Source organism: Coturnix japonica, chromosome 4, assembly GCF_054131305.1.
Source record: "Coturnix japonica strain WE chromosome 4, WE-NBRP24, whole genome shotgun sequence".
In the NCBI taxonomy this organism is placed as follows: domain Eukaryota; kingdom Metazoa; phylum Chordata; class Aves; order Galliformes; family Phasianidae; genus Coturnix; species Coturnix japonica.
In genome coordinates this window covers 9,468,014-9,491,823 of record NC_140666.1, presented here as the reverse complement: position 1 = coordinate 9,491,823, position 23,810 = coordinate 9,468,014, and the positions used below count along the sequence as shown (strand labels likewise).

The window sequence follows — 23,810 nt, the reverse complement described above, 5'->3', positions numbered from 1 at the left end:
TCCCCACCCCCTGCCGTGCAGTCCCACTGCTTTCCCCTCTGCTCAGCCCAAGGCTGCACGAGTTCAGTTGTGTGAGCTCTCGCATGTTTTCAGCCACAGAAATTAGTTCGGGGAACGTCTCCCAGGTCCCGCCGTGCCCACGCCTGTGGGACCAGAGGAGTTAATTCCCTCCTGGCTTTTATTTAGGTGAGTTTTAAATAACTCCAGCCCACTTCCCTGAGGGAGCCATCCTGCAGATTTCAGCACTAAGCACTTTCTCCCGGTGCTCAACCTAAATTCTCTTTTGCTCCGTTTCATCTCATTACTTCTCTCACTATAAACTGTCCCAGGCAGTTTTGATATAAAGCGGCTGTGGAACACATCTGGCGATGCAGACCTTCATCACTTGATAAGGGTGTGATTGTGGATGCTAAGGAACGGGCAGTGGAAATTGGGAAGGCTGGGGACTCCCAGCTGCAACAGAAGCATCCTGCAGTGCTGAGGGCCCCACAACTCACGACAGTAGTGACATTGGATGCACCAGGCAGCTGTCTCTGGAGGGACATCAAAAGCAGCAAGAGCCACCCTTGACTGCTGCATCGGAGGTGTGGGCCAAGCCCCCCCTCTGTGCCCCCACATCCTGCTTTGCTCACCGTGTGTGTGCCTGTGCCACAGAGGAATGCCTTACAGCTGGGCTGGGTCTGGAATGCATGTGTGTTTGTGTTTGCCCCCATGCCCCTGTGCACATCTCTGCCCTTGGCATGGGATCTTAGAGGTGCTGCTTCCCCTGGTGCCTGGCTGAGTGCTGTGTGCAGGCAGCAGGGCTGGGGCCAGCACCCTGGGCCCATGGAAAGGGGGAGAACTTTGGCCATTGGGGGATCCAGTGTGTTTGTGTGTGGCACAGTCCCACTGTGCACACTGCACACACATCGTGCTCTCCATGCAAACAGCCCACGCACACCCTCCTTGCACACAGTGTTTATGCACACACTTTCTGTGCATGCATAACCCATGCTCACACACTCTGTGCCCGCTCTGTCCCTTTTGCTCTTCCTGGATGTGCCCTTGAAGGTGAGTAAGGCACACAGGCAGAGCCTCATGAGGAAACCTTGGCTCAGTTCCCTGCCCTCTGGACCCACACTTCACCTCAGGGTGCTCTGTGTCTGTGGGGAGGTGTGGATGGGGTGAGGCTCTGCTGGCTGCTGGATGTCCCCACTAACCCAGCGAGTGCACTGGGGAAGGAGAAAGGCAGAAAGTAGGAAGAGCATTGAATCCCCATTGCTTCTGGGGGTAACAAACAAGGATGGGCCAGGAAACAGCTTGCTGTCTAGGTGAGAGGAGGGCTCACACAGCCTGGGGTTTTGGGGCAGGATGGGGTGTCCTTTCCCCGTCCAGCACTCAGCCCTGCAACTGCTTTGCAGTCTTTCCTCTGCTTCCCCAAAACAGCAAAACCTTCCTCCTGCCCCTGCCTGCACACAGCCCAGGGTTTCATTGGTGTTGCTGGATGCCAGAGATCAACAACTGAGGCTGGGCACCTTTCCTCATTCAGTTTATTGCTTTTTACTTCTTAGAAATTAACTCTGAGGCATCACCCTTGCTTGGTGTCACACATTCCCTGGATTCCATGGTGATGGTGGTGGTGGGAAGGTGTGTCCCACCCTCACGGCCCGGTATCCATCCTTCTATGCCAGCCGAGTTGCCTTTCCCACGCCAGAAATGTTCGATTTTCTTTGTGTCCATCCGTCCAACTGAGAAATTCCAATAGGGGAAGAAACAATAAAAACACAGAGTGAGACTGGATATTGACACAGCCCACAAGCACACAGCTATACTGGTGTGTCAGGTATGTACATACCATTTCAGCTCACGATAAAGAGGCACCGGGTGACCTTTGGATGCTCATTGTTGACATTACCTATCTTAAACTTGTAATGAGTCTCCACAACAGCCGGCTCGCGCTGCTCACATGGCTGCGTTTCCCTTCATCCTAAGGATGCACCAGTGTTGATTAGCACCAAACTGGTCTCCACAGGTTTGGATTGGGGTGTGAGAGACCTCAACAATTCAACCCCAACACGCCGGATTGTTTGCAGACAGACCCCGGGCCTCTTTTCCCTTGGAAGAAAACAGCTGAAATGCTGAAGGCAAAAGGCCTTTGTGTGCTCCAGTGCCAGCAGGGTTGGGCACGGAGGTGTGGAGGCGGCACAGCGCTGTGCTGTGCTGCACGTGTGGCTGATGGGCAGTGAGTGGCAGCGCCCAGCGCGGGGCTGGAGCAGCACCCAAAGCTGTTTTGCTTCATTTCCCCTCAGCCCATCGCGGTCCTTTTGGCACCGGGAAGGCGTGAAAACACCATTCTCCTGCTTCAGAATTCCTCGGCTCCCCATCTCCCACCTGAGCCGTTGTGCTGTGAGCAGACGTCGCCATGGCAACTAATCGTGATGTCATTTGCGGAGATTATTGGACAGGAACACCTTAGGGCTGCCACCGGCCGGGGGTGGGGGGGGAGCTCCTCCCGGTCGCTGCTCCGAGCACCGGGACAGCACCGGGCTGCGCCCGACGTGTCCCCAGGAGGGTGGGGGTCACCACGGCTGCCCGGCCGACCCGGGGCTGCGCCCGCTCCGTGCCACGCGCGTGTGGTTCTCTGATGGGAAGCAGCGATGGGAGATGCAGGAGGGAAGTCACTGACGCTCTAATGCAGTTTTCAATTCCCCAGCCAGCTCGCTTAGAATAATTACCTTTGTTGCAATATAACTCATTACTGTAGGCTCGAAATCCTCCCACCTAAAATGAAAACGCTTATTTTTTTTTCCTCCTTCCTCGATTTTTTTTTTCTATTTCCTTTTTTGTCTCCTTTGAATTAAGGTGTCGTCGGAGAAGCAATTGATAGATTCATTCATTTAGTTTAAATCAAACCGACAATTGTCTCCAGGTCTTTAACCGGCTGCGAGAGGCGCGGTGTAACCTGATTTAAGGAGCTGGGAATGGCCTGGCCGATGGAAAGCATCTGCACAGCTTCAATTTAACAACACATTTAATTCCCGATTTTAATTTCTTTTTAAAACGCAGAAAGCCAATAAACGTCGATTTCATTTGGATGGCGGGGGTGTGCCGGCTGGAGAAGGGAAATGCGAGGAATGAAAGAACGAGGGGGCTGAGGGCATTTAAGGCTGTCGCAAAACGAGGGGATTTTGGATATCCTTAATGGAAAACGATCTGACTTCGGAGTATTTAAGCAAAAGCCGCGGTAGTAGAACGCGAGCTGCCCCTGATGGAGTCACACAGCCGACTCCGAGTGCTCGGTCGCTACTCTGAATGACAATTCATTTCAGGTTTCTCACTGTTGAACGCAGTGACCTCACTCGTCCGTGACGCAGCTCCAAACCAACAATCCCAAACCTTACAAAGTTTCAGAGGGGAAAAAAAAAAGAGCAATCAGCCGGGGATGCTCCGGCTTGCAAATCTCCCCTCTCCGTCCCCACAAAAGGGGACAAATCCCTTTTAGCGTGGCCCATTTACCCGCACTTAAGGGGCAATAAGCCTCACCCTTTCACATCCCAAACGGAACAACGCCGACCCCCTTCCCCCCGCTCCCCCTGTTCCCCCCCAACCGGCCGCGCGCAGCCCCGGGCCCGTCCCGAGGGGCGTGGGAAGCGCGGCAAATCTCGGTGCGGCACTCGGCCAATCAGCGGCCGCCGTAGCACCACCAGGGGGCGCCATTGGATCGCGGCTGGGCCGGGGGGCGGCGCTGAGGGGCGGGACGGGGTCGGGCCGTCGGGGCGCCGCCAACGGCTCTTAAAGGGCACGTACCGCCTCGACGGCCCGGCCCCGGCCCGGCCCCCGGCCCCGCCCGCTCGTGTGGTGGGGGGGGGAGCCGCGAGGCGGTACGTGCCCTTTAAGAACAGACAGTGGGGGCGGAGAGAGGCGTGCCCGAGGCTCGAAGGCCCCGTCGGGGCGAACGGCGATTGGCCGTTCCGCCTTGAGTCGTCCGTGCCGTTGCCTGCGAAGGGGAGTAGAGGGGGCGGCACGGCGGGCGGCGGCGCTGTGCGAGCCGGGACGGCGGAGGGGACGCGGCGGAGTCGCCGTCGAGGCGAGAGGAGCAGCTGGGGGAAGAGAAGGAGGAGGGCGGCGGCGACGGGGCGCTGCCCGCGGGCTGCGCGGCGCCGATGCGGGGCTGAGGAGCGGAGAGCCCCGCGGCATGGGCGCCTGACGCCCGGTGCCGTCCCGCCGCCGAGGGACGATGGCGCGGCCCCGCGGCGGGCGGTGGCTGCTGGGGGTGCTGCTCGCCCTGTGCCGCCTGGCCGCGCCGCTCGCCAAGAGCCTGGAGCCCGTCTCTTGGAGCGCCGGCAACCCCAAGTACGTGCGGCAAAACGGGGGCGCGGGGGGTGCGGGGGGCCCGCCTCGCCCTCCCTCGGTGGCAGGATAAAAAAAAAAAAAAGATAATATATAAATCCAGAGCGATGAAAAAATGTCTCTCTAAAATAACCTTCGTGGTCTCGGAAGCAGAGCGGTCGGTGGTGCCGCGAAGAGCGCCCGCGCCGTGCGGAGCTGCCGCCGGACGCCGGAGCCGCCCGGAGCTCGAGGCTTCGTTCTACGGATGGACAGAACCCCCCTCCTCCCCACCCTTGGAATATAGAGCCCCGGAGGCTGTGCCGGCGGCATTGTGCTCGCTTCCAGCCGCTTCGGTGCCGCCCGGGCGGGTGGTGCCTTTATTTCTTTCCTTTTTTTTTGTTTTTTTTGTTTCTGGTCCGGAATGTTGGGAGCGCGTCGCGTCCCGCCTGGAGGCACCGGGAGCGCCCCGCAGCGCTCGGGCTGCCGAGGGTGGGGTGGGAGGAGGAGTGGGGGGGGGGAGGTGGGCTCCGCTCCGGGCTTGGATTCTGTGGCGAGCGCAGTATTAGGCTGCCTTTTAGGGTTTTTCTTTCTTTTCTTTCCTTTCTTATTTCCTTTCCTTTCTTTTTCTTGTCATTTTATTAATAGGCTGCGGAGGAATCTGGGGAAGGGGAGCGGGCTGAGCCCCCCCCCCCTCGAGCGGTGTGAAGGAATCTGGGGTGTTTGGTGGTAGCGAGGCACCGGGTTGCCCAGCACTGAGCCGGGGGCCGGTGTGTGTTGTGGGGGTGGCTCCGGCCTTCCGAAGCCTCAAAAACGGCGCTTTTTGCCCCAAAGCAGGTGTGCGAGTGCGGGGCTCGGGCGGTGCCGTGCCCCCTCCTGTGCTCCCCCCAGGCGGTGCTGGGGGTGCGGGAGGGGGGGATCTGTCCGCCCTGTAATGTAGCACCGCAGGAAAATCGAATCCCAGCCGCCCCCCCGGCTGCTCTCGTGGCTTCAGGACGCGAACAATGCGCGTGGTTTTCCCTTCGCTCCCGCGATGGAAAGGAACGAAGGAGCCTGAAAAGATCTTTAAGCGCTCGGCGCGGTCACTAATGAGCCGTCGATGTTTTGGGACTGATTATGTCGGGATGTTTTTGGTAGCTCTCTCGCTGGGCTTTATCTTGTAAATCGCGGAGTGTTTGTTTATATATCCCTTCTCCGCTTTGAGGGAAGAAATAATCTGGTTTTTATCTCGGTCCTTCCCCCCCCTTCCATATTTCTCAGAAGAAAAGATCTCGAGGTTTGGAGAGCTCTGACCCCACGTGGAGCCCTTCCCAGTCGGACATTCGCTTCGCAACCCGAACGTTTGTGGTGTGTCTGGAAGGGGCTGTGGGGAGCGTCGTGCAAACAAAGTCTTGAATTCTAATTCAGCGTGTTGGAAAAGCTGGAAGAGGTCTCTGGTGGCTGTAGAAACTCCAATAAGTTAATTCCCGTGCTTGATTTTTTTGCCTTCCTCCCCCCTTCTTTTGAAGATCCGTCTGTTTGCTCGGAGCAAAAAGGGGAACTTTTCCCCCTAGGAACTGATCTTTGGTGTTTCTAAGTCTGCTCTGTCAGCATGAAGGGGTGGGAGGGTGAGGAAAAAGCAAATTGGTTCCAGAAACCGCCACCACCTGATTTGAAAAAGGGGCTCCGCTGGAGATGGGGGTTTGCTGAGCAGGGTGTGGGGTGCCGGGGGGGGGGGGGGGCGGGTTCCGTGCTCTGTGCGGGGCTTTTGGCAGTGCCCGCAGCCGGGGCCGATGTCGGGCTGTGCCGTGACCGAGCCCGCACCCGCCGTGCTGCGGTGGAGGTCGGTGCCGTGATGGAGCGCGCCTGGAAGGAACCGTGCGGGGCCGGGAAGTTGTGGGGCGGCCACGGCGGAGCGGGGCTGGGTGCCGGGCGGTGCTGCCCGTGCAAAGGGCCGTTGTGTTCAGCTGCACGCTGCCGTCTGTGGGTTTGTGTGCCTCGCGGTGCGTGCCCCCAGCCCTGTGCTGCGGGTGAGGATCCCCTCCTGCTGTTCCTGGGCTGCTTGGGGCCGGTGGGTCCTCTCCCTGTATTTGTGGGTTTGGGGGCACGGCTTGCTGCTGTCACACCCGTGCTGTGGGGTGACAGTGCGCGAGGAGGTGCAGTGTTGTGTCCAGAGTGGTGTGGGCTCTCTGTCTGCATGGGTTCACACTCTGTTGCTTCCTATCCCCGTCACCCCTCCAGCTTCAATTTTGCTCCTTTTTCATTTTCCTCACTTTTTTAAATGCCTTTGTGCTCCTCCTCAGCTGATGTGGAATTGGGCAGAGCCCCTTCGCAGTCTCTCCTGCCAGCCCAGTTAATGGGCATGTTTCTAAGAGAGGGCAGAGAAGCCTCGCACAGTGAAAAACCCCAAACTGCCCCAAACCTGCATTCCTTGGGACCAGCATCCCTGGGGTTACCTCACCACATGGGCACTGGGCTCCCAGCTCTGATCCCAGGGCTCCCTTGGCTCTGAATGCAGCACAATGAGCGCTCGTGTTTATTTCTAGAGTAAAGAAAGCAGAAACCTTACAGAAATAACATGATGAAGTGGAACTTCCCAGCAGATAGAAGGAAAACGTGCCGTGCGTTGGACACTTGGCCTTGGCAGTGTTGATGTGACTGATGGAAATATTCTCTTGCCCTCTGTTATCCCTGGGCAGCCTATGGTGTGCATGGGCACAGCACACGGATGGTTCTCATCTGACAGGGGCACTGATAACACAGCTGATACCAGGACGATTTCCTCACCTTCCTACATGGGCTGGGAGCAGCTTAGTCCTCAGCTGGGGGAATGCTCCCGATGTGAGCTCCAGACTTGTTGCTGTAATTGCACCGTGAATAATTCCGTGTCCTTAAAGGAAGGAAAAACGAAGGCGTGCAGTGACCCTGCTGGGTGAAGGGCTGCCGTTTGGCCACACTGTGCTTGGGGCAAGTTTGGGCTCCATGCGATGCCTGTCGTGGATGTGAGCAGAGCCCCTTTAAGGGGTCCCGGCGAACTGATCTGGTTTTAATTTTATCCCGTCGTGTCTGAAAGGGCTCCCTGCAAACTGTTCCCTGCGTTTATGGGAGGGGGGAGCTGGAGTGTGGTTCCAGTGATTGAATCGGCCCTTTGGCTACTTAGCAGTCAGTGCTCGGGGTTTGCTGCTATTGTTAAACAGCCCGGAATGGCATGAGGAATTCTGGTGAAATCTGCTCTTCAATCCCTGGGCTGTAATTCAGGAGAAATATTGACCCTGGTGGGCTCCTGCGCCAAGCGTTAAAAGGAAACGTTCCTAATAAAATATGGTTTGGAAAATTCATTTCGGCCAGGAATTCGGCTCTCCAGTAAGCATTTTAATAAGGAGGTGGGGGGAAATGGGACACATCATCCGCCCAGCTTTTAAGGATCGCTTGTTCCTGCTCAGCTTTTCTCTCTCTCTCTCCCCCTTCTATAAATTCTCCCCGTTGTGCTCCTGTTGCTGCCCTGCAGGGTCGTGAGTGACTTGCTAAAAACAAAGCTGAGAGAAAGAACTGGGGTGGGGAGGGAAGGACAGACAGACTGACCAGATGCAGACCGACGTCTGATCCTTGGTGGTATTTTTGTTCTGGCTTTAATGACACGTTGCAGTCCCATGGAGTTTTGTATGTGTGCTTCTGGGGGCTTGGCATTGTGGCTTTGTTTCCGTGCTGCTTACTGAGGATGCTCGGGAGGTGCTGTGCCAATGGGGCCTACACAGCCAAATCTTGAGCTCATGGTCACGTCTAGGGGCTTTGCCTGACCTCCTGAGGCCGCTTTGGGTGAGGTGAGACCCAGCAGTCCGAGCCCAGCTCTGAGTTTCCCCGATGAGCCTCTCCCAGTGTTTGGGGTGTTGGGATGGCTGAGTGCTTTGGGAGCACGGCTGCAGGTCTGCTCCCTTCCTGCACTGTGCTGGGGGGACCCAGGGCGCTGTGCATGTCTCCTGGGAATGACTTCATTAACTTCCATAAAAGAAAACAACAGCCAGTGAGCGCCGAGCTGCGGCTCTTGCAGTAGCTGGGTAAATACCACTGGATTCTATAAAATGGATTTAACTGCTTCCTTTAAAAGAAGGGGGGAAAGAGGAGGGGAAAAAAGAAAAAAAATAAATAAAAAGCTCTGTGATGGGGTGGCTGATTGGTTGTAAAAGTACAGTTTTCTCAAGAGCAAAAGGGCTGCTGGGTTCCTTGGAGCTGAGTTGGGGCAGCACTGTTTTGGGGGGGGGTGGTTTTCTGGAGCTTCTGCTGGTGGTGGGCTCTCCTATCTGTGTGCACCCACGGGTGTTTGTTCATAGCAGCGCACTGTGCACCGTGGCAGGGCTCTTCCAAGGGCATGCAGGTTGTGTTGGAGCTGCACAGCCCTCTGCGTGGCACTCAGGGAGGTGTCCCCTGTGATGCCATTCTCTTCCCCATGCAGGTTCCTGTCATGCACCGTGCCTGTCCCTGCCGCTCGGCAGCCAAAGTGCGCTGAGCCCGGTGGGAAAACATCTTGTAGCGATCAGTAGCACATGCTACTTGGAGTCTGGCAGCCGAAACAGGGTGGGGAGAAACAAAGCTGAAATCCATTCTGTGTCTAATTAATGATGGCTTGTATCGGGAGCGCAGGAGGACCGCGGGCCTGGCGCTATCGCGGCCTCACATCTGGGCAGGAATGTGGTGCTGGCTGTGGGGCTTTGTTGTGCTCTCAGCTGGGGAGAGCAGAGTCCGTGCTGCTGCCTTCTGCTGAGTTTTCTTTTCCATTTCCCTTCCTGTTCGCTGCTTTGCTGGAGGAGGGAACACTCCTTTCCAGCATCCTGGAAAGTTCTGTTCTGCCAAACCTGGGCAGCACCTGAGCATCTCCTGGGGAGGCTCTTCCTGCCATGTGTGCACTGTCCCCTGGCTGGCACCAGAGCCAGGACAGTGGTACTGGGCTCAGGGCAGTGCTATGTGTAGTACTGGTGCTTGGCAGTGCGATGCCAGCAGTTGGAGGTGCCCGGTTCCACCACCTTGCTGAGGCTGGGTCCTACTGTGTGGATAAGACTGACTAACACTGCTCTGCTGGGCCGGGGCTGCGTGTGGTGCAGGTGAGGGGCACTGCTGGCACTGTGGCTGCCCCCAGGGAGCACTTTGGGGTGGTTTTCCCTTGTTTGAGCCCACAGCAGCTGCTGTGTGAGCTCTCCCCACCTGTGCCCCACATGGAATCTGGTGTTGCTCAGTGCTGCTGTGGCAGAGATGCTCTGGCCATGCCATCTGGGCACTTGTTTCCCTGAATTTGAGTGGGTCCTTCTTGTTTTGCTTGGATCTGAGATCCAGATCTTGTTGCTATTGTGACCTTTGGCTGTAAGCAGCGGCCCCAAGGAGGGGTCAGAGGTTGGATATGCACCTCCCTGAATGTGCTGGTGCTGGGGAAGGGGCAGGGTGCTGTGTGATGTGCTGTCCAGGGCAGTACTGCTTGGGGGATGCTGTGCCAGCTCTCAGCATGCACCAGCATTGGGTCGGTGCTGCCCACAGTGCTCTTTTGCTGCTCGTTGGCTATAAATATCCTTACCCCACTCACATCAATCACAGAATGTTTGCGTGCATTCCCTCTCATTAAGGCTGAGCAATGGTTGCACGCTCCTCAACTGAGCGTTCAGTGCTTTCCTGCTGCCACGCTGGTTTTGGACAGATGGACGGACAGAGCGGTGCATGTTGGAGCACGGAGCCGGTGCTCCTTTGTCTGTCCTCATGTAGTAACACAGCCCAACGCGAGGGGGAGGTCTGAGGGGGCCCCCCCAGATCCGGGCCCCTTCCCCACCTGGCTCTGAGGGGCAGTCCAGAGGGTTATACACTGGGAAGGGGCGGTGTGTGCGGACCCCTGCGCTGTGCAGGGCTGGACCAGGTGCCAGGGGGCCGTGTGTAGGGGGGGCTGCGTGCAGGGGGGGCTGTGGTGCACGGGCAGCATATGGAAAGGATCTGGGTGTAATATCCCGGGCTGCAGAACAGCTTTTCTGAAGAGGCCACTTCAGCAGGGGACGCGGCACGGTTAGTCCTCTGGCTGACACATCCCAGGCCTTCCTCCGACTTGAAAGAGCTCGAGCTCGCCTTTGAATTGGAGGATTTATGGCCCTTTTAGGCCTCTCCAATAAAAGCAGCTCTCCCTCCTCAGACAGAGCCCACCGTCTCCCTCCTCCGGGCTCATTATCCTGGGGATTTGTGCTGCTCGCTCCCGCTCTGCTGTTCGCTCCTGCTGTGCTCCTCAGATGTGCAGCCGAGGGCGCAGGAGCACAAAAGTGGAGTGGGGAGAATGCAGGTCCTGCCTCCCCATCCTAGGATGCATAGCATCCTCAGACTCTGGGTTTGGGGCTGTGGGGTGTGGGAGAGCATCATCCCACTGCGCGTGGTCCTCGAGCATCCTTAGCCCCATAGATCATGTCTGTTTTATACAGGCACGTCAAGCCTCAAACTGTTTAAAGAGAGGCTTAGGAAAGAGTCCAGAGAAACGACGTAATAATTATTGTATTACAAATTGTTTCCTTTAATGGGCCCTGTCGGATCGCTCAGTCTGTGAAACGCATTGCATGCCCTCCCTCAGCCCCCACCGCCCCTCGCTACGCAGCCTTTTTCCACTCATGCTGCATTGCTTACAAATGGAGCCCCTATGGAAAATTCCTGGAGCGAATGGGCAGGGCTGGGGGCTGCTCTGCAGGGCGGAGGGGAGTGGAGGTGAGGGGTCCCCTTCCTGCAGGGCTGGCAGCAGCCCCCACCCCTCCTTTGGGCAGCTGTGGGTCCCTGTCCTGCTTTGTGGCCATGGTGCTGCTGGAGGTGCTCCCCTGTTCTGTGGGGATGCTCCTGCTGAGGATGCAGGAGGGACCCAGGTTTGGTACCGCAGCTTGTAAGGAGAGGAGCAGGGATTTTTCCCTTGCCCCCAAAGAATCGATGTTCTGGAATTAAGCAGCAGGTTACATTTCTTCAGCACAGAGCAGCAAATATGTTTTAAATTTGGCAGCGGAGAGCGGGTGGGAGAAATTTTCCAGGTATTGCGTTACACTTTCCCCTAAAAGGGCTCTGCTTTGGTGCTGGGGATCGAGAGGAGGGAGCAACCCCCCGTGTGGGGAGGGGGAATGGTCCCTCGTGGGGACAGCAATACGTGGGGCTGTGTCCCTGGGGGCTGCGCTTTGGGCCCCCCCTGGCTGAGTTGTGCCCCAAGGCAGGGGAGCGCTGCGGGGGCTGGGATGAATGCTGGGCTTCCTCCCTCTGGGCGCGATGGGAAATTTCCACCTGGCACCGCCCGGTTTCTCTGGCTTGCCTGGTGTTGTGATTTATCCTAATCTCCTGCTCTGATGTATTTAATAAACGCTTCATGCAAGAGTGAGCCAGGAATTCACTGTGAGCACGGAACTGGGGCTGGGCCAATTAGCCAATTATTTTTAGGATCTTTTTTTTCTTCAAGAGAAAAATCTATGAAAAAAAAAAACCAACCCGTCTCCAGGTGGCAGGGATGTGCATCGCCTTCTGCTGTGCCGAGCAGGAGCTGGGGCTGCCCAGACTCCACCCTAATGGCTGTCCCCAGCGTCCCCATGCATTGTGGTGGCACTCGCTGTCCCTTCTGCAGCTGGCACCGCTGCACCCCATTGCTCCCAGATTCATACAATATAGGATATCCCCAATCAGTAGGGACCCCTGAGGGTCACTGAGTCCAAGTCCTTTGCAGCAGGATGAGGAATGGAGGAGTGGAGCTCAGTGCCCCATTGCTGTACTGGCCGGGCAGAGCTGGGCCACTCGGGTTAGGGTTTCAGGAAGCTGTGCAGAGGTGCGAAGAGCCGAAGGCGGCTGGAATTTCCCCTTCAGCTGTGTTTGTTTTTCAACCCGTGTTATTCTTACTTGGTGTAAACTCGGCGGGGATGCGTCCTTGGTGTGTGCACCCCACTAATGGCACAGAGGGACTGTGGTGACTTGTGTTGGGTCTTGGGGACTTTTCCCCCTTGGATGAAGCAGGGGAGCAGCCCCAGCACTGCTCCTCTGTGTTGTGAGACTTTGTTCCCATGGGGGTTAGTGAGGACACCAGGTAGTGGTGTGGGCAGAAGGTACCCCCCACAGAGTGCTCAGTGACAGTCCCAATTGGTGGGGACAGCCCTGTGCTGCTCCCCATAGAGGCTGTGGGGCATGGCGGTGCCATGTACATCCCTTGCAGAGGGGCAGCTCCAGGTACTGGGGGCTTTAATGCGGGATGGTGCTTTTGATCTCTGCCCTGACTTGGTGAGCAATGGAGCTGCTTCTCTAATTACCCCCTTACACAGGGCTGCTGGGGCTGTTTGTGCTTATACCATCTCAGGAAAAAAAAAAAAAAAAAAAAGTAAATAAAATTAATAAAAGCCCTCCTGCCAGGGCGTGTGCAGGGTGGGGAGCGCAGCGTGCTTTCCCATACAGCGCTGGAATCCTGGAGCGCTGTTCATATAGCCCTGGGTGCTCCCACCCACGGCAGGCAGTTTCATGCTCCTTCCTCAGTTTCATAACATCCAGGAGAGGCACGAAAGTTTTCCAGAACCTCCTCCCTTTGTGGTGTGTGAGCAGGGCTGGAAGCTGGATGTCCATCTGAGCACTGCTCCGGCTGTGCCGTGCACCTTGCTCCATTCCTCCAGCACTGGGATGGTTGGTGCTGGTTCTCATGGTGTTGCTGTGCACTGGGTTTGTACGTTTCAGTCCAGTAGAAGCACTTTGCCTGTTTTTCAGTTCTCCTTTCTGGGCATAGTTTGGGGTGGAGGTGCACGGGCTCTGCTGCACACACAGCAGTTGGGATGTCAGGCTGGCACGTGGAATGTGAATGTACTGTGTCTTTGTAGCAGCACAGAGGAACTCCTGTTGTCCCATCTGAGGACGTGTCCTCCCAGTTCCCCCCGTGTCTCTGCACCTTGTGTTTGCAAAGCAGCCGTTCTGCAGGGAGCGGCAGGAGCATCTCCTTCCTGCTTCGTGACAGATAAAGGGCTTTTCGGGTAGAAAGGATGGTTTCCTTGCACCAGGATGGAGTGGGGGTGACAAGTAGTGAAGCAGTGGGCTGATGGCTTCCAGGAGCTCTCTGTGATGCTGTGGTGCTGAGCTCAGGGTATCACTGTGTCCATGAGCACTGCTGGGTGTGTGAGCCCTGTGTGGGGCTGGGTGGGCTGCAGGAGCTGCATTTTCCTCATCCACCCCATCTGCTCCTGCGCCGTCTGCGCTGCGTTTCTTGGCCTCAGCGCTTTCGTGCAGAGAGCAGCATCGCCAGCAACGGTATTAATGATTATTTATTGGTTCTTAATGCCAAGTAATGTAAACATCTGGCTAATGCAGCGCAAATGTGCGGTGGGACGCGGGCTTATCTCCAGCGCTCAGCTGGGCTGGAAGCACTTCATGAATTAGGCCGGGAAGGGAGCACTGCTGAACAAATGGGGGTTGTTTGGATAAACTTTCCTCAAGGTAGAGATTCTCAGACTCCTCCGCCGCTGTCCTCCTGGTTAATTACTGCTTTGCAGCTCCAGGAACATCACAGGGGCAGGAATGTGGCTGTTCCCCATTGCACTCAGCTGGGTGCTGGGAGAGCTGCTTATGTGTGAAACTCTGCAGTGGTGCTGCTCTCGCACTCAGCTTCAGGGCTGTGGCTCTGGCCCTGCTTTGCTGCGTATTGATGTGGGTTTTTATTGTTTTTGATTTTTTTTTCAGTGCAGTGAGGATAAATGCAGCCTGTTGGTAAGGGCGCTGGGGGAGAAAAGGGAGCAGAATGGCTCGGCTCGGGTTGCAGGCTGATGGACAATTTCCCCTGCTTTCAGCCTCAGGACAAAGCTCGGTGGGAAGGAGAAAGGAAAGTGTGAGTGGAGAGAAATTTACTACTCCTGTGCTTTCTGTAGTGCTTCTGAAGGTGAGAGTGGAGTCACTTCGCCTTGTACAAGCTCAGCAATTCCAGATCATCCCCGGAGAGCTTCTGAAGCCATGCAGGGAGGAATAATGCTCGGGGTTAAAAATAGGCACTTGACAATAGGAAGGAAGGACTGAAAAAGCTCCATGCTAAGGGAAGTGGACAGGAGCTGGGCGAGAGGCGGCTGGATTACACTGCACTGCTGGAGCTGGGCTTTAATGGTTGTAGACCGGAATTAAAGCTCATTTGTGCTTGTCATAACCTGAAGCGGGTTGTACTTGGGTTTGGTTGTCAGTCAGCCTGGGAATAGTGCCTCTTTCAATGCAGGTCTCCCAAAAGTTTCTTTCCCCTCTGCTTGGAGGAATTGCCTTGGGACATGCAGCCTGCAGGGAGCTGGACTGGAAAGAGATAGTTCATTAAACCCAATTGGCAGAGGCTTCTCCTACCAAACAGCACAGAGGAACCTGGAGCTGGGAGAAAACACTCCATCTCCTCCATTAAGTTCTGTGGTGGAGAGGGGGAACCTGAATCCATCACCCTGGGTGCTTCATTGGCTTTGGTGGTACTGGGTCGTGGCAGCCCCCTGCCGGGTGTGGGACCACTCATCCCAAACCCATTGCCCAGGGCTTTTGTTAAAATTCATTAAAACCATCTGTGGTTACCGGAGCCTGACCAGAAAGCCAGAGAGAGCCAGGACCCATGGCTGAGGCCGTGGCCAGCACCGTGCCCCGGGGCGGCCGCCAAGCAGCGGGCTGCCTCCTGCCTGCCCTGCGCGGATGCTGGAGCGCGACCAGCAGCGATTCCGGCTTCTTGCTTAGTTGAAAGCTTCATTCTTCCTGTCCTGTTTCTTTAACTTTGGCAGCTTTCTTGCAGCGTGAGGTGCCACAAATGCCTCGCCGACAATAGGGCCGCGAGGTGGGGTGGGAGGGTGGAAGGAGATGAAAGGGGAAAAGTAAAATTGAAGCATGTCTGGAAGTGCATTTTGATGTAAATGGGACTTTTTGATGGACTTTGAGAGACACCAGCAGAAAGGGCACCAGCCTCCTTCAGTGAGCAGAGCTCCGGGCTCTTTATGTGGTCAGGAAAGGGCACTTTTTGATCACTGTGACACTTTGTTGGGTGCACCTACAATTAGCTGGAGCACCTACAATCAGCCAGTGTTCCCGCTGACCCCGTCACTGCCTGTGTCCCAGTGAGGGGCAGCCCCACGTGCCCAGCGGGTGGGCAGCAATGTGATGGGGATGGTCACACCTTGCAGTGACAGACTGTGGCCATTTTCATCCTCAGCTGCCTCTGGGACCAGAGCAGGATTTAAGATTTGGTTTGGAGAAGTGTTTTGCAAGAGAGGGGCTTGGTGCTGGGCACAGCATCCTCACCCACTGCTTGTCAAAGGGAGCAGACAGCTGGTGAGTCCTGTTCCAAAGGGAAACTAGCTGCTGCTGCCCTGGGTAAGGCTGCATGCAGTGGGGGGCATGGCTGCATCCTGGATGCTGCGAGCTCTCCTGTGTCCCTTCCCTGCTCGCAGGGCTGGTTCCAGCAGTGCCATCCTTTTGATCCAGCCTGGACCCAGCCCTTGTCCTTGGCATCATCTCAGCACCTCTCGGTGCTGGTGGAGATGTGACGTTGTCTGTTGTGAGTCATCCGACATTCTTTCTGCTGCTTTTTTTCTCATCATTCTTTTCCTTCTCTGTTTATTAAATGTGAGCACCAGTTCATCCGATGAACCTCATGCCGTAAAAGCCCGTGCTGTTGGCTGCATGAGAGACACTTCCATTCCTCCTGGCTCACTCTGGTGAGGTGGTGGAGTGCTGGTGATGGGCTGTCCCCTCCTGTCACCTCTCCACATGCACCTGCGTGGCACAGCTAACCTTGCAAAGGCAAGAGGAGGAGAAATGAGAACAGAGCTGCTCCCGGGGAGGAGGGAAGGGCATGTGGGAGAGACATAGGAAGGTCAGGCAGGTCCGGCAGCTGCATCTGTGCTGTCAAAGTGAGCTCGAAGGGAGGGGAATGTGCACCATGTCTCAGCTGTGCTGATGGAGCTGAGCACCGTGAATTTTGGCCACATGTGACGTTGTCCCTTGTTGCGGTGCTTCACCGTCCCATGGCTTCAACGAGACTGAGTGCTGGGTTCTGCACTTTGGCTACAACAACACCGTCCATCGCTGCAGGCTTGGGGCAGAGGGATGGAAAGCTGTGCAGAGGAACGGGGCCAGTGATAGTATGGGAGCTGATCGCTTCAAGTTACAGCAGTGGAGGGTCACTTTGAATATTAGAAACAGTCTTTTCTCCAAAAGGGTAGTGGTGCACAGCATAGCTGCGCAGGGAGTGCTGGGGTCATCATCCCGGGAGGTGTTTCAGAACTGTGGGGTTGTGGCACTTAGGGATGTAGTGATGGACATGGTGCGGTGGGCTGGTGTTGGGTTGGGGATCTGGGAGGGCTTTTCCAACCCCAGTGATTCCACGGTTAAGTGTCTTAGAATGGCTTGGAGCTTTCCATGGGCTGGACTCCTTCCCGTGCCTGCTGCCTGCACCCAGCTCTGTGTCCCTGCATCATTGTGCGTGGAGCTGTTGGCAGCCTGTTAATGTACTGCTGGTGTAAAACCATCAGAAATGACCTACCTGTTGGTAACAGAACTGCAGGCCAACTGCGGGCCAACTTGTTTCTTCTTCTGACAAGCTTCTGAGGCAGTCCTTTAATCTCTAATCTAGGTTTACGGTCATTTTTATTGAAATGCCGGACTCTGTGAGAAGTTGACATGTATGACCATCATAAAACGGGAGTTATGGGAGCCCGGAATTGCCTTGATGGTCCAAGTGTCTGCAGGAAGCGTTTTTAAAATCTGTAATCAGGATTTATTGGCCTTCGTGGCTGAAACTGTCAGTAGAAAATAAAATAATCATCCTGGGAGGTTTCTTCCCTTCTCCCTTTGCTGTGTTGCTGCGCTCTGCTCTGCTTGGTGTTGCAGGCTGGGGCTGCTTGGGCTTGAGCCGCAGGGCCAGGCAGGACCTGTGCCACCGGGGGCAGCCCTTGGCAGCTGGTTCCAGCAGCACAGGGATGGTGCCTGAGGCCAGCAGTGAGTTTTTGCTAAAAGACGAGTGATCTGTGGCAGAGCTCTGGGGTGGGAGCACACCACCGTGCTTCCTTGTGCTCCCTGCTGATGTGTGGGTTCTTAATGGCATGAGCATGCCTGCTGCTGCTGGTGCACCTCTGTGCAATGCAAGGGGAGACCTCAGTGCCCTGATGGTTCTTCATGAGTTGGGATTTGATGCTGGGGGATTTCATAATTGGGGAGGTAAGCCAAGCTGGCCCACTAATTTTGTTGTCTTTGGTCACTGCTGTACCTCAAGGGCAGTGTTGCTCTCTGCAGTGCCTGCTGCTGCTCTTGCTCATGAATGCATGCTGAGTGCAGGATCTATCCCGTGCTCTGGCACCCAGAAGCATTGCTCTGAGCACCTCCTGGCTGCTGCTTCTCTTCCTCACCTCTGAGCCGCACCAGCCTTCCTCCACTCCAGGGGAGGAGTGATGCTCTGCTCATCTCCAGGCAATACAAACCCTGCTGAAGTCAGGATTGGCTGCGGTGCTGTGCCCCATCAGTGCCCCATCAGTGCCCCATGCCTGCGTTCTGCTCAGGACACGTATGATTGGGTTGGTGCTGCGCCGCAGTCGGCGCTTCCACGCAGTTGCCTGTATCAGCAAAACATGTAATTTCCTTGCAGAATGATGTCAGGATTGTCAAACAGAGCTATTCTTTGTGAAGAGGTGTGGGCTGCCACTAATTGGCGTGCGTACAAACCTACGTTAACAGGTTTAGTCGAGACTGAAGCATGCTTATAAACTTCTCCCATGTAATGCTTGCACTGGAAGCTGAGGCTTCTGATGGCCATCCCACCCTCCTCCCCCCCCCCAAGCTGTGCCCTGTGGCTGGGATTCAGCACAGTGGGGCCGGGGGGCTTCGTGCCCGTGTAACAAATATCTTCTGTAATGGAAGAGCTTTTTCTTCTCTTTGACTTGCTCTTAAGATCATTGCCCTTAATCATGTGGGGCGACTTCTGAAAGTAGTTTCCTAAATGCCAATTTTTATCCAGGTTTTAACATTGAAATTCATTTTTCTTTTCTTTTTTTTTTTTTTTTTTTCTTTTTTCTCCAAAGGCAGGATATAAATGACTCGACTAAAATTAGATTAATCCTAATAAGAATGTCACTTATCATTTCTGAATACATTACATTTTTTTTCCTATTTTTTTTTTACTTGAAATTTTACATGCCTCTTTAGCTCTAATTGCTGGTGTAATTTCTTACATAGACATAGTCTGTCCTCACGGTTGACAGCAGTGCTTAATGCAATGCCGACACCGCAGTAAGTTCTAAATTAGTGCATCGCAGTCCTTGCAGACGTGTTGAACTTTCTCCTTAATAAGTTTGGGGAAAAACTATATAATAATAATAAAAGCCCTTGAGTGCAAAACGGGATGAAAATGCACTCGGGTAGCAGGATGAAAGGAGGTGACGGTGGGATGCTGCGGCACTGAGCAGCGCTGTGTGTGTCCGGCAAGGTTGAGCTGGTGGCAGCTGAAGCCTCAGTGTAGGGTGGGTGGGCTCCCCAGGGCTGGGTCTGCTCTGGTTGAGGATGCTTGTGATGGCTTCTTGAGGGATCTATGGGGGGATTTTTATGGGGTCCAGCAGGGCAGAGCTGGGGGCTGCTCCGCTAACACCCACACCGACCCTGAGGCTTAAAGGACTACAGGCTTAAAGTCACTACAGCCCCTTTCCTGCTGGGTGTCCTGAACGCCCGCTGCCCTTGTGCAGTCAGCAAGGTACGTTGCAGTAACACCCTGCAATACAGCAGGGCAGAGCAGCTCTGCTCTGCATTCAGCAGTGCTGGCAGAGAGCACTGTGTGTGGGGCATTGCAGCTTGGCACTGGGGGAATGGCCACAGCGAGCACGGTGGCACTGTGGGGACATGTCCCCATCCTGGTGGCACAGTGCATGGTGGGGAGAGGACCGCAGGCAGCTAGTGGGATGCTGGGGTACAGCCCTGGGGAATGGCATTTGGCAACGAAACTATGGGGGGAGGAAGTGGTTGGGGGAACTTTGGTCTCCTGCGGCATCTCGTCAGCTTTCTTCCATGCGTGTGGGTGGCAAGCTGGAGGGTTTTTGTCTCTGGGGCGGGGATTGTGAATGGTCCCCATCCGTGGGTTCTGCCGGCAATTGGAAACAGCTGGTGTGGGAGCAGCATGAGGGTGGCCCGGGGAGTGGGGATGGATGGGGTGCTTCTACCCTGCTCCTCTTCCTCCTCCCCAATGCTGGTTAGTTTCTGGGCTTTAAACATGAGGTGCCAGCCTCAGGCACAGGGGCTGCTCCTGCTCGCCATCCCTGTGAACCTCACCTGGGCTAATTGTGAAGGCTGGTGGCATGTGGTCCCATTGTCCCTGTGCCTGCTAGGATCCTGGTGGGGCTTTCCCAAGGGCTCTGCTTGGCTTTGCTTACCCTGCTATCTGTGTTCTTTCCAGGTGCCAGCACATCCCTTCCCCAGGCTGGCTGGCGTCCTGGGCAGAGGGATATCTCCAAGGTAACTTCAGTGCTGTCTGGTGGTTCCCAGGGAAGTGATGGGGAACGCAGGCAGGCTGGGGCCTTAAGAAAAGCTGTCCAGGAGATAGGCAATTTCTCTGTTCCTGCCCTATCACCTTAAAGCAAATAGCAGAAAGCTCGGCCAGAGAGAGCTGCTGCCTTTTAGCTCCTTTGCTATTTGCCTAGCGATGCAGAGGAAAGGCCAGCCAGCGGTGTGAGATTTATGGGCCCTCCCAGGGTGCCTGCACTACCCTGCTGCAAAAGGGCAGTGCAAGATTAAAGCCCTCCGTAGGCTGGGTTTGGGTGTGGGGTGACACAGGCTGGCCCCAGTGGGTGCCAGCCACACTTAAGTGCTTTGGTTTCATAGAAGTCAGCACTTGGGACTAACCCTGAGACCAGCAAACTCATTTCCCTTTTGCAATCGCAAATCCTGCCTTAAAGACAGACGGGCCGGTCTGCAGTGTGACGGATTGTAGGAGGAAGTCCACGGAGCTCCTAATGACATGTCTGGAGAGCTGATTTTTGTGGTGGTGGCCTCCCTAAAGAAAGGGTTGCTGCTGGGCTGGGGTGAGCTTTCTTTAGCTTGTTGTGTTAAAAGTCTCTTTTGATGAGATGCTGCTGTGCTGGTGGGGGAGGAATTCTTGCAGCAGTGCAGGTCCAGGTACCCCTGCTGCTGCAAAAGGAGCAGCTTAGAGACTCACGGAATGGTTTGGGTTGGCAAGGACCTTAAAGATCATGTTGTCCAACACATCTCTAGATCTCTAGTCTTGCTGCTGCTCACCTCTGCATGGTGGAGAGCTGGGCTTGGCTCTGTTTAAACTGCAGTGCGTGGAGCTGTTGGTGCATTGCTTCCTGCCAGCTTGCACACTGTGTTTGCCTCAGCCCTGGGTGCAGAGAGCTCTGTGCCACCCGCTGGGTCTGCGCAGCGTCCCCAGAGAAGGGCAGACCTTCAGCTCTGGCAGCTGCTCTGACACCGGAGAAAGTAATGGGCTTTCTTGTTCCTCTCTGGCTTCTCATATTCCCCAAAGGAGGTTGTACATTTTATTAAAGTTCAGCCGTACATGTATCTAGCCTAAAAATAAAAGCAAGTACGAGCCAGATCTCTTTCAGCGAGGGGCGAGGCTTCAACCCAACACGGCTGCGTTGTGCTGGCTGTGCTGTGGCTGTGCTGCCGTCCCTTTGCTGAGACATGGGGAAGCTTGGAGGCTCCTGGCCCCTTCCCTGCTGAAACCCCTGAGCTGGGGCTTTATCCTGTTGCTGTGCAGGAAGCTGTGGCTTCTGCATCTCAACAGGACCTCCCATGGTCTTAGGAGGGGCTTTAGGAAGAAAGGGGCCATTTTCTGCCCTGCCAAGTGACTTTCAGGAACGCAGGCTGAGGTGGAGGCTGGGCTTATGCTGTCTTGTGGAACAGGCTCACTAGTCCTCGGTGAATCTCTTAGATTTTGTGTGCATGAGGACAAGGGGGAAAGGCCGGGGGTGGGGGGGAGGGGTAGAAAGAAAACGTCTTTTGAGCTCTTATGACTCATCTTTAACTTTTTTGTCATAGACCCATCCAAAACAGCCTGTGGTGTGGGGCTGAAAGTCCTGTATGGCCAAGTATAGCGTGAAGATTACAGGGCTGACTCAGAGGGCAGGAATATTGTGTGACCTGGTTACTGGGGCAGTTATTACACAGCCGGAGTGGACAGTCGTTATGGTTATTGTATGCATGCATTTTGTTATAATGGAGTGGTTAAGAAAGCCTGAATAAGTTCTAACGCAGACTGTAGTCCAGCCAGTTCCTAGTAATGACACGAGGGCTTGGAGAGATTTGCAGCTGCCTGGGAAGATGGCGCTTCCAGACTTAGCCCAAATTACAAAACCCGTTTCGCCACCCTGGGAGTCAGCAGATCAAAAGCAGCAGTGTTAGTCACGGGGATGGAGCCCCGGCCCTGTCCTGCCCGCGGGGCTGCTGGAGCCGGCATGACCCGTCGGTGCTGGGCTGAGCATCCCGTCGCACTGTGCTAACTGCTCCTGGCTTTCTCTCCTCTTCTTGCCCGGTTTCTGATGTCAGGATGAATCTTTCAAGCTACAGCAGCGCTTAGCCAAGGCACGCTGAGCAGCAGGGCCCAGGTTTGGCACGTGGGGTGCAAAGAGCTCAGTCACTTGGGGAGCCCCCCCATGCCCCTGGGGGGAGCCCTTGGTGGTGACCTGTCCCCACGCTCTACAGTCCCCTGCAGGACCCTGGTGCTGTTGCCATGCTCAGTTCTGGTGGGTTTTTTTTGGATTCCCATGTCTGGGACCAGTTGGGGTTTGGGCACAGCATGCTGCAAGCAGAGTGGAGATTGCTTCCTTGTGCCGTGCTGCTAACTGCAGCCTGTAACTTCATCCCTTCCCTTGTTTGCTTTCATTTCTTAATTTTTGAGGCCAAGCTTGTGGGGGGAAGGATCTTCCAGAAGGTGCCAGGGCTGGAGTCAGACCTCGGACTGGGAGAGCGGTGCTAAGCTCCTGCATAGGGCAGGGGGCTGCACTGCTCTGCTCTGGGGCTGCATCTGCATCACAAAGCGGGGCCTGGCGGGGAGGTCTCGCTCTGCTCTTGGGTTCCTTGGGCACGTGAGTGCCGCCGCCTTCCCTTCCAAGTGGGCGCTCAGCCGCCGTTGTGTGCCATGCCAAAGTAATTCTTTGCTTTGGAACTGGGAGGCGAAATCTCCTCCATCTTATTGCTGAGGGGTCAGGGAAGAAGTGGGAACCCTGCTGCTTGGACCTTGTTCCCTTTTAACCCGTCTCTCCCTCTCCCCCCAGCCTCCAAATGAATGGAGAAGGAGCGGGGCTGCAGCCAGAGCACGGGCACAGGCGTTCCTGGGCCTCCCCCAAACCAAAGCAAAATAGAAAAACAAACGGAGCTGAGCGGGGAACCCGATCCTCTTCCGTCGGATCATTTTGTGTCTGTAGCGTCCAGGCTTTGGGTTTTGGGTCCGTGCCGCTTCGGAGCAATTCTAGCTTTCGAAATTCCTGGTGGTGAGCAGGGCTTGGCTGCGGGACGTTGTTCCTGGCCGGGCTCCTGCAAGAGGAGCTTGGGCTCTTTGGGGGGTGGAAGGCACTGTCTGGCCTGGTGGTCCCACTCAGCTCCCTGTGCCTACCCCTCTGTGCTTTCCTCTTCCCTTGGCACCTTTAGGTTTGGTGCTTTGTGGGACCTGGGGTGTGCAGCTCTGGGCATGATGGGCCAGGGTGATACCATAGGATGTTCAATAAGGAAACTCTGTATGACTCAAGTTGGAGTGTTAGAGAGCGGATGCATGGGGGTAACCCTGCTCTCATGCATAACTTACAGAGATGATCTTCAGTTTGATATATATCATTTGTGTTAGTTTTCCAAGAGGTGTGTTACATGGCTGATTCCAAGCAGGGCCTTCTATTTCTTTGGTGCAAAACCTCGGCAGAACTTCCTTATCTCCTTGGTTCAAAGACGTGTCGTATCTCCTTCTGTTGTCTAAACAAATTGCAGGGCAGAGGTATCCATCGGCGAAGACCAGCAAGCTTAATAATATTAATAATTAATAATACAACCTGTACTGGGGGGCTGCAAGCAGCAGCAGAAGGGGAACACTCACTCCCCTGCACCTCGTCAGGCTGGGGCCCCGCAACCAGGGCTGCGCCTCATTGTCTCACTTTTCTCTCCATTCCTACGCCAATTAAAGAGCCGTGTTGCCATTCATGGCCCTTATGGTTTTGTTCAGTTGTCTGTCAGCTCTTGTCAAGTCCCCGTTCCCTTCCCCTCCCCCATTTTAAAAAACAAAACCTCTTACAAACCCTGCTTTGAATCGCATCTTACCTCATGCGCAGCGTGGGGCCCCATTGATGCACGGCGCGGGGCTGCGGGCACAGCGCTCCCCACGCCACCTTTGTGGCTGCCACCACCGCCCCACGCCGCAGCCTGACAGCATTAATTAGATAGCACGGCTTGTCTTTATTTCTGCAAGGGGAGGTGAGGGCTGATAGCGCTCGGGGGTAGAAATAGACTTTCTCATTTTTTATTATTAACTATTATTTTGGCCAGCTGCTTGATTCTGTTGCTGATGGAGCAGCGTATCGTGACTG

General features: G+C 55.4%; 1 protein-coding gene across 1 annotated transcript in view; it reads left to right on the top strand.

Annotated features, from left to right (window-relative positions):
- Nucleotides 1-3,929: 3,929 nt before the first annotated feature.
- The window catches only part of EFNB1 (ephrin B1), a 47,811-nt gene continuing 27,930 nt past the window's right edge, over nucleotides 3,930-23,810 (top strand). Inside the window, exon 1 of the mRNA XM_015860125.3 lies at nucleotides 3,930-4,332. Within this exon, the coding sequence (XP_015715611.1) occupies nucleotides 4,217-4,332 (116 nt within the window). The 5' untranslated portion in view covers nucleotides 3,930-4,216. The remainder of the gene's footprint in view (nucleotides 4,333-23,810) is intronic.